Here is a 17,195-nt window from a genome sequence, read left to right on the forward strand (position 1 = left end):
TGGGGGGGTGGGCTTTGCTCAGGGCCCCTGCTCTGGGGATGCAGGGTCTTAGGAGAGGGTTTCAGAGCTGCTGGCTGCTCAGAGTCTGACCTGGGACTGGTCACAGTATCTTATTGTTGCTTCTCAGATCATAAAGCTAGTTTTGACAAGTTATACTTGAGAGAGCTCCGGGCACACAGGGGCAGAAGAAAAGCAGCTTCATTTCTGGGAACGAACCCTCAGAAAGAAGGCCCAGAATAACGAGTGTAAATTCCTGCTGCTGTTGCAGATTAACAACAACCTGAGACACCCGGATGAGATGTCCTGGAACCATGTGTCCATGTGCATTTTAAATGGAGGTGGCATCCGGTCGCCCATTGACGAGCGGAACAATGGTATGCTCCTGGGCCCTGGCCTCAGCTCTCTGTCTGACCAGCTCCCCAAACCTGGCCACGGGCAGCCTTAGCTCCTCTGTGCTGCCTGCCACAACCCACAGTGCCAGGCCCCTCAGCTTGGGTTAGCTGCCACTCAAGTCAGTGCCCCACTCAAAGGACACACACGTGCTTGTATTCTCGGATACATGTGCACACAGAGGGAGCAGTTAGCCTTAGTGGAACCAAGCTTTACCTAAACTTCTGACTTAGGACTTGCCTGGTGGTCCAGTGGTTAAGACTCCGCAACTCCAATGCAGGGGGCACGGGTTTGATCCCTGATCGGGGAACTATGATCCCACATGCTGCGCAGTGCAGCCAAAAATTAAAAAAAAAAAAAAAATCGAACTTCTGACTCACATGAATCATTGACTGATTTATGCAAAATGGTGACAACTTCCACCTGGATATCTGGAAAGAGGAGGACAAAACTGCCAATTTCAAGCCCTGGACAAAACAGCTGGACAACTTCCTTTAGTGCATTTACAGATATCCTGGATTATAGCACATGGTAAAACCAGCCAACCAGACAGATATTCGAGACACTCCTGTCATCTTCCCTGCATACGTGCATGCTAAGTTGCTTCAGTCGAGTCCAACTCTGTGCAACCCTATGGACTTGTAGCCCACCAGGCTCCTCTGTCCATGGGATTCTCCAGGCAAGAATACTGGAGTGGGGTTGTCATGGCCTCATCCAGGGGATCTTCATGACCCAGTGATTAAATCCAGGCCTCTCATGTCTCCTGCATTGGCAGGCAGATTCTTTACCACTGACCCACCAGAGATGCCCTAATCATCTTCCTTGATATACTGTCAAAACAGTCTCAGTGGAGGAGGGCATGGCCAGGGGCCTCCTGATCTCTGTCTTCCCAAGCATCAGGAACACTCAGACGCAGCTGTGCTGTCCTCATAGTCTCCTCGTGGCCCCGTCTCCCTTACCTCCTCTGCGGGTCCTGAAGGACACTGGGCTTGTTCGCAAGCCGTTTTCCCTCTGGCCTCATCTGTGACTACCCTCAGGCACGATTACCTGGGAGAACCTGGCTGCTGTGTTGCCCTTTGGAGGCACCTTTGACCTGGTCCAGTTAAAAGGCTCCACCCTGAAGAAGGCCTTCGAGCACAGCGTGTACCGCTATGGCCAGGCCACAGGCGAGTTTCTGCAGGTGGGAGGTAAGTCACCTTCCAAGGTGAGGGGAGGCTTCCTGCTGGTTGGCTTAGCTCCCCACCTCGCCAGGACCTCCTGGCCAGGCTTGCTTGGGCTTCACACACCCAGCACCAATGCACAGTCTTTCAGTGGCTGTAGACTCCCAGACCACTAAGAATAGGTCGGGGTCAAAGCCCCAAGGCCCTGAAAATGAGCAATATTTTCCAAGTCTGATTTGGACATCAGACGACCTTCTCTGCAGGAGCTAGCCCTCTGGGTCTAAGCAGGTCAGCTGCCTTGAGGTCTGCTGCTGCTGCTAAGTCACTTCAGTCATGTCCGACTCTGTGTGACCCCATAGACAGCAGCCCACCAGGCTCCCGCGTCCCTGGGATTCTCCAGGCAAGAACACTGGAGTGGGTTGCCATTTCTTTCTCCAATGCATGAAAGTGAAAAGTGAAAGTGAAGTTGCTCAGTCGTGTCCTACCCTCAGCGACCCCATGGGCTGCAGCCTACCAGGCTCCTCCGTCCATGGGATTTTCCAGGCAGGAGTACTGGAGTGGGGTGCCATTGCCTTCTCCAGCCTTGAGGTCTAGTTTCTATTAAAACCTTAGTTGTTTAAACATTCAGTATTCTTTGTAAAACAACAACAACAACAACAAAAACAAACCAAACCTTTTTCTACTGCCTGGTAATTGCCTGGAAGCATGCAGAGGTTCAAGGGAATGCAATGTCCAATCACCATTAATAAAGATGATTTCTGCAAGGGGCAGCCAGGACAAGACATTGGAACCTGGTTCTAGTTCCACTGGGACCTGGGGCAAGTCTTCATTCAGCCTCTCAGAGAACAGTGAGAAAATGTGCCTGCTTATCTTATGGACTGCCATGAAAGTGGAAGGAAAATAAATGCTTCCCAAATTGTTAAGGACTTCTAAAGTGCTTTTGTCAATAATCCAATGAGTTAAACTTAAAATTAATATGAATAATCTTAATTGACTGTGACACCATAGTCTGACCTCACTGTTTGTACTTTAGATGGTAGACCCCATTTGAGGGGTCTGATTGCTTTTCAAGTCTTCCCCCTTCTGGAAAGTCCCAGAGCACCCCACTGCTGGGACTAAGGGGCTGCAGAGGGTGGTGGAGTCCCACCCACTGCCTGTAGGGTTGCCCAGATATTCTCCATTTTCCAGGAAAGAGCAGAGGGAACAGAGAGAGGCACTGTGCTTGGTAGTTGTATGTTTCGCAGAAATCACCCAGGCCAAATTATTAACTATTTGTTGGTCAGCTCTCATCTGTTCCTCATTTTCCAAAGCTACTGAACCAAGTTGCTGGACCGATTAATTCATGATATGAATTAAAAAAAGGTGTGGTTTTCTCCCTGCAGAGTCCCTGATTACCCACCCAGGCATTCTCAGGCCTCCCAGAAAGACTCAAGGATAAACTTAACCAGATACAGTAGCTGCAACGTCACTTCAGCTCTCTTGCTGAAGTTTCGCTCAAACTAAATGAAAACTAAGCCGCAGCCCCATGACTCCAGATTTGGGCCAAAATCTTTCTTAGAAAACAAAAATTTTCCTTTGGATCCAGTGAAAACCTACAGCCTCCTTTCTTTTCTAGGAATTCACGTGGTGTATGATATTTCCCGAAACCCTGGGGACAGGGTGGTCAAGTTAGAGGTTCTTTGCACCCAGTGTCGTGTGCCCAGTTATGAGCCTCTTAGAATGGATAAGGTGTACAAGGTGATCCTCCCAAGCTTCCTTGTCAGTGGTGGAGACGGATTCCGGATGATAAAAGATGAAAAGATAAAACATGACTCTGGTAAGCTCAAGTGTCTCTTCCTCTCCCTAACCCAAAGGAACAGAACAGATCCCAGGAGGGGAGCAGCACACGATGACACCAGGAGGGCAAAGCCAGAAACCAGATCTGCCCCTACACTGTCAGCTCCCTCCCACTTTTTTAGGAAACAGCCTAGGGTAGTAGAGTCTTGCCCCTCCCCAGCACTCAACCCATCCATCTATGCCCAGGGAAAACGTATTTTTACATAAAAAGTGTTTTAAAACTTTTAAAGTGCAGCTAAGCAGCTATTTAAATTGTGAAATATAAACGTTGCATTTTTAGGTTGGATGTGGGAAACCATGTTAAATCATCTCAACTTTTTTTTACATTTATTTTGGGGCATGCTGGGTCTTGGTTAGTTTGCTCGGGCTTTTTTTTGCTTGTTTGTTTTTAGTTGCAGCTAGCAGGGGGCTACTCTTGGTTGCGGTGCTCATGCTTCTCACTGTGGTGGCTTTTCTTGTTGCAGAGCACAGGCTCTGAAACAGGCTCAGTAGTTGTGGCACAAGGGCTTAGATGCTCCACTGTATGTGGAATCTTCCCAGATCAGGGATTGAACCCATGTCTCCTGCACTGGCAGGCACATTCTTATCCATTGCACCACCAGGGAAGTCCCCGAATCACTTCAACTTTCTTGAAGAAGCTTTTGGTGTGAAAAGGTCAGGTAGGCATGAATGGGATATGCCGCCTGCTCCATTCAGCACAATGTGTTGGTGGAGGACATCATAGGAACCCCCAAGATGACCCCAGGTGAGTGAGGGTCATTATACCCCAGCCTCATTTTCAAAAATTCAATTGAGAACCACTTCCTGTGCATGGAGTGCACTGCCAGTACATGACCCCTTCCTGTTCTCCAGGGCTAAACCTCATGTGTTTACAAGACACATGCACAGCTTCTCTGCGTCTGTCTCTACGGCCTTATCATGAGGGTTCTGCCACGGTAGCTGCATATCCCAAGGAGGGTGGAGGGCAGAGCCAGGGCCAAGGAGGCAGCCCTTCCTGGGAGGAAAGGCGCCAGCTACTCCCAACCATTCCATGATAGGAAATGGAAAGGCAGGCTTAGAGGGTGTCCTCTTGAGTCCTGCATGAAACAAAGTTAATGGCTGTGTATCACTCAAGCCCAGACTAGTGAGTGCTAGAGAGAAAGATCTCGCATGGAAGGCTGGGAAAGCTTTGGCTGTAAGTGTTCTCAGCCCTCATCATACATTAGAATCACTTGGGGAGTATTTTAAATTAAATACCAACTTGGTCCCAACTTAAGAGAGTGTGATTTACTTGGTTGGGGCAAAAGGCTTTGCAGTGATTCTGATGTATACCCAGGGGTGAGAACCACTGCAGAGAAGGGTTCTTTTTAAGTACTATAGTAATACATTTTTTAATTGAGGTATAATTGAAATATAACATTAGTTTCAGGTATAAAACATGATTCCATATTTGTATGTATTGCAAAATGATCACCACGTTAAGTCCAATTAATGTCACCTTACATAATTACAAAATTTCTTGTAATGAGGACTTCTAAGATCTATTCTTGTATCAACATTCAAATATGCAATAGCATTAATAACTATATCCACTATGCTATACATTACAGCCTCAGGACTTATTTATTTTATAACTGGAAGTTTGTATTAACTTTTGACTCCCTTCACCCATTTGCATCCTCACCCAGTCCCAACTCCCTCCACCTCTAGGAACCATCAGTCTGTTCTCTGTAACTAAGCTTGCTTGCTTTGTTGTTGAATTTATGGTATTTGTCTTTGTCTGAATTATTTCACTTAGCATAATGTCCTCAAGGGCCATCCATGTAGTTGCAAATGGAAAAAGGTCATTTTTTTTTAATAGCTGAAGAGTATTCCATTGTATATATATACACACATCTTTGTTCATCCATCCGTTAATGGACATTTGTTTCCTTATGCTTCCCTGGTGGCTTAGATGGTAAAGAATCTGCCTGCAATGCTGGAGATTTGGGTCCCGTCCCGGGGTTGGGAAGATCCCCTGGAGGAGGAAAAGACAATCCACTCCACTATTCTTGCCTGGGGAATTCCATGGACAGAAGGGCCTGGCAGGCTATAGTCCATGGGGTCACAAAGAATTGGACACAACTGAGTGACTAACATACTTCCTTATCTTGGCTATTGTAAATAATGCTGTAATGAGCACAGAAGTGCACATATCTTTTCAAATTAGTATTTTCATTTTCTTAGGTAAATACTCAGGAGTGGAACTGTTGGATTATTTGGAAGTTCTATTTTCAATTTCTTGAGGAGCCTCCTACTATTTTTCATAGCAGCTGCACCAATTTACATTTTTGCACACAATGCACAAGAGTTCCTTTTCTCCACATCCTCATTGACATTTTTTGTCGTTTTGATCATAGTTGTTCTAACAGGTGTGAGGTGGTAACTCATTGTGGTTTTGATTTGTATTTCTCTGATAATTCATGATATTGAGCATCTTTTCATATGCTTTTTGGTCATCTGCATTTCTTCTTTGGTAAAATGTCTGTCAGATCCTCTGCCCATCTTTTAATCAGATTTTTTTTGGGGTAGGCTATTGAGTTGTGTGCATTCTTTATATATTTTGGATATTAACCTCTTATCAATCAGATACATGATTTGAAGTGGTACTTTTAAAATAAAAGTCTGTCAGGTCACTGTGGGTTTGCTGTAGTTACAGGCAATTAGTATTTGTCAGTTGTCTTCTCTTTTGGAAATGAAGCCTCCATTATTTCACTATCAATTATGTGAAAATGATTCTTGAGCAGGCAAGCCAAAAAAATCCCCCCAAAACAAAAAAGCCACATTTATTTCTCAACTAATTATCTTAACCCACTTCCTTAGTGCCCCAACTCTGGAGTGGTTCAGAGGCAATAATGACAACAGCCTTTTCCTTTTCAAATGTTTACATATTTATTTGGCTGCTTCAGGTTTCAGTTGTGGCAGGCCGACTCTCTACCTGTAGCACACAGGCTCCAGAACCTGAAGGCTCAGTAGTGGTGGTGTGTGGGCTACTAGTTGCTTTGAAGCATGTGGGATATTAGTTCCCCGACCAGGGATCAAACCTATGTCTCCTGCAGTGGAAGGCAGATTCTTAACCACTTGAGTGTCAGGGAAGTCCCTAGGTAGGAAGTCCCTTCTTATCATGTTGTCTCAGAGTTGAGAGGACTCTATTCCCCTGAATTATCCAATAGTAGACAATGGGCACATTTCTCATCTGAAACATGAAAAGCAATCAGATTCTTTGCACTTACGATCACCACTGTCCTTGTCCTTTGTGATACTTTAGCCTTGCTTATGAAAGGAGTACCTTCCTTCTTATAATCACAAAGGACTTTAAAGAAATACACTGGCTTTCCCCTTATTATTATTAATGAATCACTATTTTTTCTGTAGTTAAAATAATGCATGTATTTTTCTAGGTGACCAAGATATCAACGTGGTTTCTGGATACATCTCAAAAATGAAAGTGCTTTATCCAGCAGTTGAAGGTCGGATCCAGTTTTCTGCAGGAAGTCATTGCTGTGGAAGTTTTTCTTTAATATTTCTTTCAGTTTTGGCAGTGATCATTATTTTATACCAATAGCCAAAAATTCTCCTTGCCATTAAATGGAACTGATTTTTTTTTCTCACGTGAGATTCAAGTCGGTTTTTTAGGAACTGGTTTTACGATGGCGCAGACCGTCTTTGCAGTCTCCTAGAAGCTGAGCTTAGAGGGTTTTAAGTAAAGACACTGGCATCATCACTCAGGATCAGCAACTTAGTGAACACACAGGAAAAGAAATGAAAGTGGGACCTCTGACGAGAAGGCCAGCCATCTTTAGTTTACATATGCAAATTTTAATAAAACTTTATTAACACCTTTAAACCATACACATCATTTTTCTCCTTTATATCCATTCTAATCCACCAAACAACTTATGTTTACATAACTTTATCATTTACAAGAGAATTCTGAGCACATTTTCTTATTTGATGTCCATAACTTTTGTGCGTGGGAAGACAGGTGTTGTTTTCTTCCCGTATGAAAGATGAGGAAACTAAAGCTCAGAGCCGACTTAAGGCCATTTGGTAAAAGTGACGATCCCAGACCTGCATCTAGGCCCTCTAACCTCAGTCCCACACTCTTTCATCCAGTTACTGTTCAGGATGATATTTACTGGAGCCCCAAACTCATGGAGGACAAGTCTCTGCTTTACTTCTGGTCTCTCTGTTTTTCCTCTCTAGTGTGTGTGACAAGGAGTTAACGGACTAAACCACAGTGGTGCTCTCTTCCTCACCACCATGCACCTTTGAGGAGTTGGGACACAAAGGGCAGCGGATAATGGGAAAGGCCAGGAGCTGCAAAAGGCCACGTGGGGCTAGTGAGAAGGGGAAGCAAAGACTGGGATGCCCAGGAACAACTTCCATTAGAGAAGAGAAACAGCTAAAGCCCATTTACTCTAGCTACATAGAAATTTGCTAGGTAGTAGCAGCAGAGTGCCTAACACATGGCATTTTATGACATTCCATCAGTTCTCCATTTCTTTCCTCCTTCTTCCTAATGGGAAGGTGTCACAAGAAGAGAACCTTCTTAGAGAAGGTGTAATTCTAAACCTGCACCTGTGTCTCCCTAGCAAGATGTACTTATTCTAGGCACACACCCAAGACAACAACTTACAACCCAAGACACACTTCACCCCTTCCTCACTTATGGAAAATCCAGAGGAAAGACAAGGTTGATTTTTCAAGTGGTCTACCTAAGTTTAAAGTCAGCTCTGCCTCCATATTTGAACAGTCACTCTCAGTCATTCTCAAACACGCACATAAGGACTCCTGCCTGAGAGTGGGAGCACCCTCTGAGTGGGTGCTCAGGAAATACCCAGACTAATGCCACACATGATTTATGTACAAATACTTGCTGAAAGGGGTAGTGGGGACCATGTGAGCCTGCTCATCATTGTATACATGATTCAACGAGAAATGGCAGGCCTCACCTTAAAAAAGAGTGAGCAGACAACAGCTAAAGGACTGAAGAGTGAGGATGTTCGCTTTTAATGTTTACAAATATTAGGTACTCTTGATACAAATGTACTTTTAAATGTCATAACCTCTTTATAAAGATTGACGCAATAAAGTAATGCCTCAGGTTCTATGCTTATAGAGATTGACAATAAATGAATGCCAATAAGATTGTAAGAGGAAACTGTCAACAGGACTGCATTTGGGCTACATTTTTTATGCCTGGCCAGTAAAACAGGGTAAACCCTATTGAAACACAAATTTTTAAAGAACATTTTTGTAAGTTTTCTAAATCTGTGTGCCTGTATTGTTCAGTGGTTTAAGAAATGACCTAAAAATACTTTTCAATTCTAGGTTCCAAACAATAAAACTGAAGATACACTCTTTGTCTTTGGTAGTTATTTCTTCTCTCAAGCAAATACTTACAACCCAAGACAATATGACTGAAGGAAAACTGTTTTGACAGCTCATCACTGGTATCACTGCCCATGATTATAAGGCCCCTGCCATCTGACAGCCCTCCCTATATCCCACCCCCCCTAAAAATAAGAAAAATACATTCAATTTTTAGGTACAGAAGAAGAGTAGATAAAGGGTACTTAAGACTAATGCGACTTCCCTGGTGGTCCAGTGGTCAGGACTCCATGCTTTCACTGTGGTGGGTACAGGTTCCCCCTGGTCAGGGAACTAAGACCCTACATGCCACACGGCACGGCCAAAAATAAAAAAATAAACAAACTTACGGCTTTTGTGTACAGAATCTGTTTTGATGCCAATAACGGTTTCCTAGAAATAAAGATGTTCAAGTTACACAGTGTTGGGGATTTTAATTAATTTATCTGAACTGTCCATGAATCTAAGAATCTTCCTCATTTAATACTGATGATACAGCAGACCAGCTATTACACCTTGAGCAGACACGTTAAATCCATTTGGTGGCAGAGCTGCGCTGAGCAGTTTACAACAGAGTAAGTTCCCTCAGGGGGCTTCCCTGGTGGCTCAGTGGTTAAGAGTTCACCTGCCAATTCAGGGAATATGGATTTGATCCCTGGGTCCAGGAAGATTCCACATGCCGCAGAGCAACTAAGCCTGTGCACCATAACTACTGAGCCTGAGTACTGAGATTACTGAAGCCCACGCACTCTGGAGTCCATGCTCCACAACGAGAGAAGCCACCGCAATGGGAAGCCTGTGTACTACAACTGGAGAGTGGCCCCGGCTTGCCGCAACTAGAGAAAGCCTGCACACAGCAACGAAGACCCGGCACAGCCAAAAACAATTAATTTGTAAAAATAACTTGGCAGGTCCCTTCCTATTTGTGAGAGTTGCCAGGACTTGCTAACCTATCCAGGTTGCTGCATTTGCTCTAGTGTAAGTGAGTGAAATCACTCAGCTGTGTCCAACCCTTTGTGACCCCACGGACTGTAGCCCGCCAGGCTCCTCTGTCCATGGAATTTTCCATGCCAGAATACTGGAGTGGGTAGCAGTAGCTGTTCCCTTCTCCAGGATGTCTTCCCAACCCAGGGACAGAATCCAGGTCTCCCACACTGCAGGCAGATTCTTTACCGTCTAAGCCACCAGAGAAGCCCAAGAATACCAGAGTGGGTAGCTTATCGATTCTCTAGGGGACCTTCCCGACCCAGGAATCAAACTGGGGTCTCTGGCACTGCAGGCGAATTCTTTACCAGCTGAACTACCAGGGAAGCCCTTCTAGGCTGCTCCACAATTTCTTCAGGTAACCTCAGCACCACCTCTCCTTGCTGCACCAGTTTTCTCCACCTTGAATTATCCCAAAATATGGATATAGTACTGCCTTCACTCCCAACAGCAGCTAGCATAATGCTGAAGTGTTAAAATAAAGCTTTAGTCATTAGGCATAAATGGAGGGAGTTACAATGCAAAAGGAAACTTACAACTCAATGTGAGACAGCAATGCTCCTAAAAAGCATCAACCAGGGCTTCCCTGGTGGCTCAGTGGTGAAAAATCCTCCCGTCAATGCAAGAGATACAGGTTTGATCCCTGCTCTGGGATGATCCTGAATACTGTGGAGCAACTAAGTCCATTGCTTGGAACCTGGGAGCCGCAACTACTGAGCCAGCACTGCTGCTGCTGCTGCTGTCGCTTCAGTCGTGTCTGACTCTGTGCGACCCCATAGACGGCAGCCCACCAGGCTCCCCCGTCCCTGGGATTCTCCAGGCAAGAACACTGGAGTGGATTGCCATTTCCTTCTCCAATGCATGAAAGTGAAAAGTGAAAGTGAAGTCGCTCAGTCGTGTCCGACCCTCAGTGACCCCATGGACTGCAGCCTACCAGGCTCCTCTGCCCATGGGATTTTCCAGGCAAGAGTACTGGAGTGGGGTGCCATTGCCTTCTGCGAGCCAGCACAGTCATCAGTAAATAAATAAAAACTTAAACAAACAAACACATCAACCAAACCCACCCTTGGAGTCCTTTTTGGGGTCCTTTCCAGCTCTCTTAGTATCAAGCACTGGAGAGCCCCAGGAGGACAGTCCTTGGACTGCTTGTCTTCTCTTTACACTTAATCTCTGTGCTCTCATTCAGTTTTACATCGTAATGCTGGTGACTCTCAAATTTATACCCCTGTCTAGATCTCTCCCACGGACTCCAGATTCACAAATACAATGGCCTACTTGGCATCTCTAGTTGAGATGATTAATAGGCAATCCAAACTTCACATGCCCAAACGTGGATTCTTGATTCCCCCTGAAAACTGGTGCCAGGCACAATTCCCTTAAGCTCAATTTAGTGGACCCTTCATCATTCCTATTGCTCAAACTGAACCTTGGAATATCCTTGGCTGCTCTGTTTTTCTCTCAAACTCACAACCTGTCCAGCAATAAATTCTGTTTCCTAACTAAAAGAACTAAAAAGAGCCTTCAGCTTCTCAAAAGCTTCACAAGTACTGCCCTGATTCAAATCACTGCCATGTCACCTGAATTACTTTACCAGCCTCCTAAATGAGCCATTTATCTCTGTTTTATATTTTTTATTTTTTTTTTAATTTTTATTTATTCATTTATTGGCTACACAGGGTTCTTGTTGCTACGTGAGGGCTTTCTCTATTTGCAGGAGGGGGGGCTACTCTTTGCTGCGGTGTGTGGACTTCTCATCGTGGTGGCTTTTCTTGTTGAGGAGCACAGGCTCTAGATGGGCTCAGTGCTTGTGGCACACAGGCTTAGCTGCCCAGAGGCACGTGGAACCTTCCCGGACCAGGGATTGAACCTGTCTCCCCTGCAATGGCAGGCAGATTCTTAACCATTAGGGAAATCCTCTGTCTCTACTTTTACTCCACTTTAGTCTCTTCTCAACACTCTCAACACAGTAACCAAAGTGATTCTATCACAATATTAGAAAGATGACATTGCTCATGTGCTCAAAATCTTTCTATCACAGACCAAGTACAAGTGAGTTATCATAATGGCTTCCAAGGACCACTGTGATCTTGTTTCCCATCACTTCTCTGACATTATCTACCTTCACGAACCATGATTGGGCCATTTCTTTCAAAAGGACACACTTCCACTCAAACCTTCGCACTTGCTATTTCTCTACTTGGAATATGGGCTCCCAATATCTGCATGGCTTAATCTCTCACCTTCAGGTCTCTTTCTTCAATGTCAGTGATTGCATTAAACTGCAACCCTCACCATTCTATTTTCTTTTTCAGTTTAATTTTTTTTCTGAGCACTTGTTACTTTCTAACATACTATACACTATTTTCTTATTTACATTCTTTTACTGTCTCTGTTACCTGGGCTACATATAAGCTTATAAACACACAAATATATCCTTGGCATCTGAAACTGCCTGGCACATAGTGAGTGCTCAATACACACATGTATAATAAATTGAATAAACCATGAATAATTCCTTCTCTGCTACCTCTCTCTCACCCTCTGGACTCAGTCCAAAAGCCACACAGTCCTTCTTCTCCAGTATCAGCTCCTCCAGAAGATAATTTCTCTATCTAACCACCCTTTTCATCATGCAGAGCAGTTTGCCTCTTTCTTACTATAACCTCTCTGCAACCAAAAGGCCAACTAAGTCTTCCCTGAAAAGGATAGCTGCCTTTTTCTAAAAAGTAAATTTTCTAGCCTCCTTCCCTGCTCCCTGGATTTCCCAGGTAGCGCTAGTGGTCAAGAACCCACCTGCCAATGCAGGAGACGTAAGAGACACAGGTTCGACCCCATGGACGGGGGAGCCTGGCGGCATGGGGCGGCAAAGAGTTGGACGTGACTGAAGTGACTTAGCACACACACATGCACCCCCTGCTCCTTAATTTGAAGGTGATTACAATTTTTCTAATAGCATCCCTTTTCCCTCTCCACTTTTGCTCTTCTACATAAGGGATCAGCAAACTATAGCCTAAAGGCCAAATCCTGCTTGCCACTGCTTCACATAAATAAGGTTTTAATGGAATACAGCCACATCCAATACCTGGAATAATACTTCAGTGTAACTTGATAGAAAAAAATTAACATCAATTAATTAAAAAAATAGTGAAATAAAAAACCATTTGCAATGGACTTAAAAATCTTCCAGAGTCCTAGGCCTCAGGTTAAGGATCTCTCCTCATGTAACTAGCAACACTGAAGACACTAACGTATACATAAAAGAGAACAGTCTTTGAAATGGAAGTGGAGTGGACTAGCAAGGTCTATGCGTTTGCTCATTCAGTCGGTAATTTTTATTCTAATATTGACTATATCTGAAGTTACAACTTATGTATATATCATTACAAAGAACAATAGCAAATTAGACTTCTGTTTATATTTTTATTGTAAACTCTAACTGTTTTTAGTAAGTCAATAAATAATTTTAAAAACATTTATCTATTTGGCTGTGTTGGGTCTCAGTCGCAGCACGTGGGATCCTCGTTGCAGTACTTGACTAATTGTGGCCCACGGGCTCATTAGCTGTGGTGCAGGGCATGGGGGGAGTATTTAGTTTTCCCGGGGCATGTGGGAATTTAGTTCCCCCAGCATGGATCAAACTCGAGTCCCCTGCATTGGAAGGCAGATTCTTAACCAGTGGACCACCAGGGAAGTCCCAATAAATGATAATTTAAGTGTTTCAACCATTTCTCAGAATCTTCTGATATCTATAGCTTAATGATTGTAACACAGACATAATGTCCTTTATAAATTTCAGTGTCTTCTCATCTATTTAATTTACCTACACAACCAGAGTTATTTCTCTAAACACATTTCAAAATGTAAAACTCATGCAGTATAAGACATACATAAAGATGGATAGAAAGGAAAGTGCAAAATAAAATATCTGAAATGCACCAGGGGACCATTAAAGGAATCTCAAGTAATCACTTTTGGAAATAAAGGCTCCTTTCATGGGGCAACACTGTCAAGAGTACAAGACTAAAGACAGATCTGCTTGAATTCCAACTTCAACTTCAAATTCCAACTCTCTCTAGCTTCAATATAAATAACAAGAGAGGAATAATACCATCTCACAGTTACTGGATGGTGAAATGTGATATAAAATGCCTGGCCAATGGGGAATGCATCCAGTTCCTTTCTCTTTTATTATGCAGATGACTTTGTATTTATAGATTTTTGTACATTACATTTTCTTTAAATAGAGCTCACCCACTGCTATGGATTTAAATGTGTCCTTCTAAAATTCCCATGTTAAAACCCTAAACCCCAATATGATTATATGTGGAGATGATGCCTTTAGGAGGTAATTAAGGTTAAATGAGGTCATGGGCTTAACCTAAGAGCATTCGGGGACTTATAAGAAGAAAAGAAGAAGAGAGTGAAAGATCTCTTTCTTTCTTCCACACGGCCACACACAGAGGTCATGTGAGTACACAGGGAAAAAAGGCAGTCATCTACAGACCAAAGGAAGAGGTCCCAGAATGAAATGTACTTTTTGGGCACCTTGATCTTGGACTTACCAGCCTCCAGAACTGTGAGAAATAAAATTCTGTTAAGTCACCCCATTTATGGTATTTTATCAGAGTAAGCCTAGGTTGTTTGATACACTCGTAAGAATTTTTTCTCATCTAAATAAACAAAATATCACAATTTATAAGAAAGCAGGTAAGAATGGCATAAAAGGGCTGTAAATATTTTATTTTTCCAGCCAAAATGCTATGGATTTAAATGTGAAGAGTTAGCTTGATTAATTTCCCACCTGTCCCTGAGAAGTAAGTAAAATGTTGAAGGCTTGGTTAAAAGCACTTGATGCACAGAAACTCATACACAGTTTAGAATTTTTAAGCAATTAAAAAGATAATAGAAATACTGGCAAAACCTTTTAAAAATTTTATAGTATCTATAGACCATTTTTCAAAACTGGGAAAAAAATAACTGAACAGTATCATTCAACTGGTTTCACTTTCCAAATTATATTTAGAGTCCCCACATTATCAGCACTTGATACATGGTTGAAACTCAATAAATATACTCTGAATGTACACTACAGCCAATAACCAAAGTGCCTGATCTCGAAAGACAAATATGATTCAGGGAGAAAATCACAGCATGAAGAGAAATTATAAGCAGAACTCTAAATGTTGAACCTTTAAAAATAACTATTTAACTTTCCCCAAAGAATACAGTTAATTCATACCTTTCCTTTGGAGAGACAACATAAACTAAAAATCCACTTGACTAAACTGTTTATATAAGCTTTTGGATTATAGTTACAGATGTTCAGTGAAATGCAGTTGCAACCACACAATCACAAATGTCTGTAAGTACTCAGTTTTCACACGCAAAAGGACTACATATAAGCTGTCAATCATCTAGGAAGAGTTAGAAGTCCCTTATTTGTTATGAAAAACTCATAAAGTATGTCTTCTTTACAGACACACAGTTAACTACACAGAAAAATGAAAAGGGGGAATGGAATAAATCTGCTAAAATTTATTAACTCCAAATAAGACAGCAAATCAGATCTCTACACTAAAAATAATCATTTTCAAAGTGATACAATACTTTCAAAGTTATCAGCCCAACTGATTTGCCCCAAGAAGATTATGAATCATCTCTTTAAAAAACAGCAATAACAAGTGACATAGATCTAAGAAAATTTGGAGAAGAAATGTAAAATGAAAGGCTATGAGACCCAATCAGTTTTCACCATTATTAAATTTGTTAGTCTTTATTAAAACAACAAAATCAAAACTTCAGACGCTGAATTACATGATATATACAAGAATATACAAAAGTAAAAGAAAAAACAGTACATATATACTACACTAGCCCAGCAAACATTTCAACTGGTTATTCTATCCCAAATCCAAATGTTTATATCCAGGACGTCACAGATGTAACTTCCTTTTGTACCTAAAGTAAAAATAAATCTATTTAATAGAAGAGAAAAAACAAACAAGAATTCATTTGTGAATTGCCTAACAGTTCCAATGTATTAAAATTCTAACCTAAAACATATATATATGTGTGTGTGTGTTAAAACCCGCAAGAAATTAGCTGGCATATGACACAGATAATATTTACATTTTAGAAAGGAGAAAAAAGCACGTGATAGACCTCATAAAGTCTCAAACAGAGAGCTGGAATTTCCAGGTACTGATTCCTATGTAACTTGAACACAAAATGTCTGTTAATTGCCACCCTGTTTTAATACACACTGAATACTGCTATAACTTGAAAACTTGTATTCAATAGGTAAATAGTCCAAATCTAGTTCCCTCTATAAAACTAACATCTCACTGCTGTATCACAACCCTGAATTAGTTATTTCATCTGACCAAAGGGATTAGTCAAAAAAAAAATAAAAAAGGTAAAAAAGCAATGCTCAAAACTGAAAATCTATAGGATTCAAGGTAATAATAGTATCACCATCCTCCAACTCCCATTCATTTTGTGTTCTTGGCTTCACATAAGCGCCAACTGCTTTAAAAATGCTCACACAGCATTCAGTGTGCACATGACAGCCTGCAGAGCTTGGCCCATCCTAGAGACAGCATGTGCACTCACACCTGCCTCTGGTGAGGCTCTACAGGGTGTAACACCCCATCTGACTGGAATCAGGAAGAGGGGGAGCCAAGGCAGGGGCTATTCAGTTCGTACATCCCCAAATCCATTCTATGTTTAAGCGTGTTGAATGAAGAAAATACAAAGAGCTATTTGTTAAGGTTCTTCATTTTCAAAATGATCACAAGGATTTCCTTAATTATTATGTTCCTAAAAAAATGTCAGTACACCATTAAAAACATAAATAAAGTGCTGCTGCTTTTCAGTTACCTTATTGAGCTCTGGAAACAGTTCTTGTATCACAATGTCCAATAAAACGTAAGTCAGCTAAAATGCAAAAAAAAAGATTTTAAGGAATTAGACCAAAAAAGAAAAAAAAACACAAAAGCAGTTTCAACAAGATCCATAATGTTCTATTTTTAGGATGAGTTTTAGATAGATATGTTTTCACATGTTTACATTTTATTACTATGCCTCGTAATTGATTTTATGTTAAATATTTTGTATATAACAACAATTTTAAAGAAACAAGCGTGATACAAAATTTTAACTGTGTTAAGCTCTCAACAGAATATGTGAGACTAAAGGCAAAGGAGAAAAGGAAAGATATACCCATTTGAATGCAGAGTTCCAAAGAACAGCAAGGAGAGATAAGAAAGCCTTCCTCGGTGATCAATGCAAAGAAATAGAGGAAAACAACAGAATGGGAAAGACTAGAGATCTCTTCAAAAAAATTAGAGATACCAAGGGAACATTTCATGCAAAGATGGGCTCAATAAAGGACAGAAATGGTAGGGATCTAACAGAAGCAGAAGATATTAAGAA

The 17,195-nt window shown here is 42.0% G+C and overlaps 2 protein-coding genes across 2 annotated transcripts in view; one reads left to right on the forward strand and one right to left on the reverse strand.

Moving 5' to 3' along the window:
- NT5E (5'-nucleotidase, ecto (CD73)) overlaps positions 1-8,770 on the forward strand; it is a gene marked incomplete at its 5' end in the record, with an annotated part of 73,515 nt that extends 64,745 nt beyond the window's left edge. The window contains 4 exons of the mRNA XM_010834753.1: positions 269-374; positions 1,428-1,577; positions 3,166-3,366; positions 6,806-8,770. Coding sequence (XP_010833055.1) covers positions 269-374; positions 1,428-1,577; positions 3,166-3,366; positions 6,806-6,969 — 621 coding nt within the window. The remainder of the gene's footprint in view (positions 1-268; positions 375-1,427; positions 1,578-3,165; positions 3,367-6,805) is intronic.
- Positions 8,771-15,289: 6,519 nt separating this feature from the next.
- Positions 15,290-17,195, reverse strand: part of SNX14 (sorting nexin 14) — an 85,456-nt gene continuing 83,550 nt past the window's right edge. Inside the window, exons 28-29 of the mRNA XM_010834754.1 lie at positions 16,641-16,697; positions 15,290-15,719 (exon numbers count right to left, since the gene is read on the reverse strand). Coding sequence (XP_010833056.1) covers positions 15,681-15,719; positions 16,641-16,697 — 96 coding nt within the window. The 3' untranslated portion in view covers positions 15,290-15,680. The remainder of the gene's footprint in view (positions 15,720-16,640; positions 16,698-17,195) is intronic.

The sequence above is a fragment of the Bison bison genome, unplaced genomic scaffold (assembly GCF_000754665.1).
Source record: "Bison bison bison isolate TAMUID 2011002044 unplaced genomic scaffold, Bison_UMD1.0 scf7180017864035, whole genome shotgun sequence".
Classification (NCBI taxonomy): Eukaryota; Metazoa; Chordata; class Mammalia; order Artiodactyla; family Bovidae; genus Bison; species Bison bison.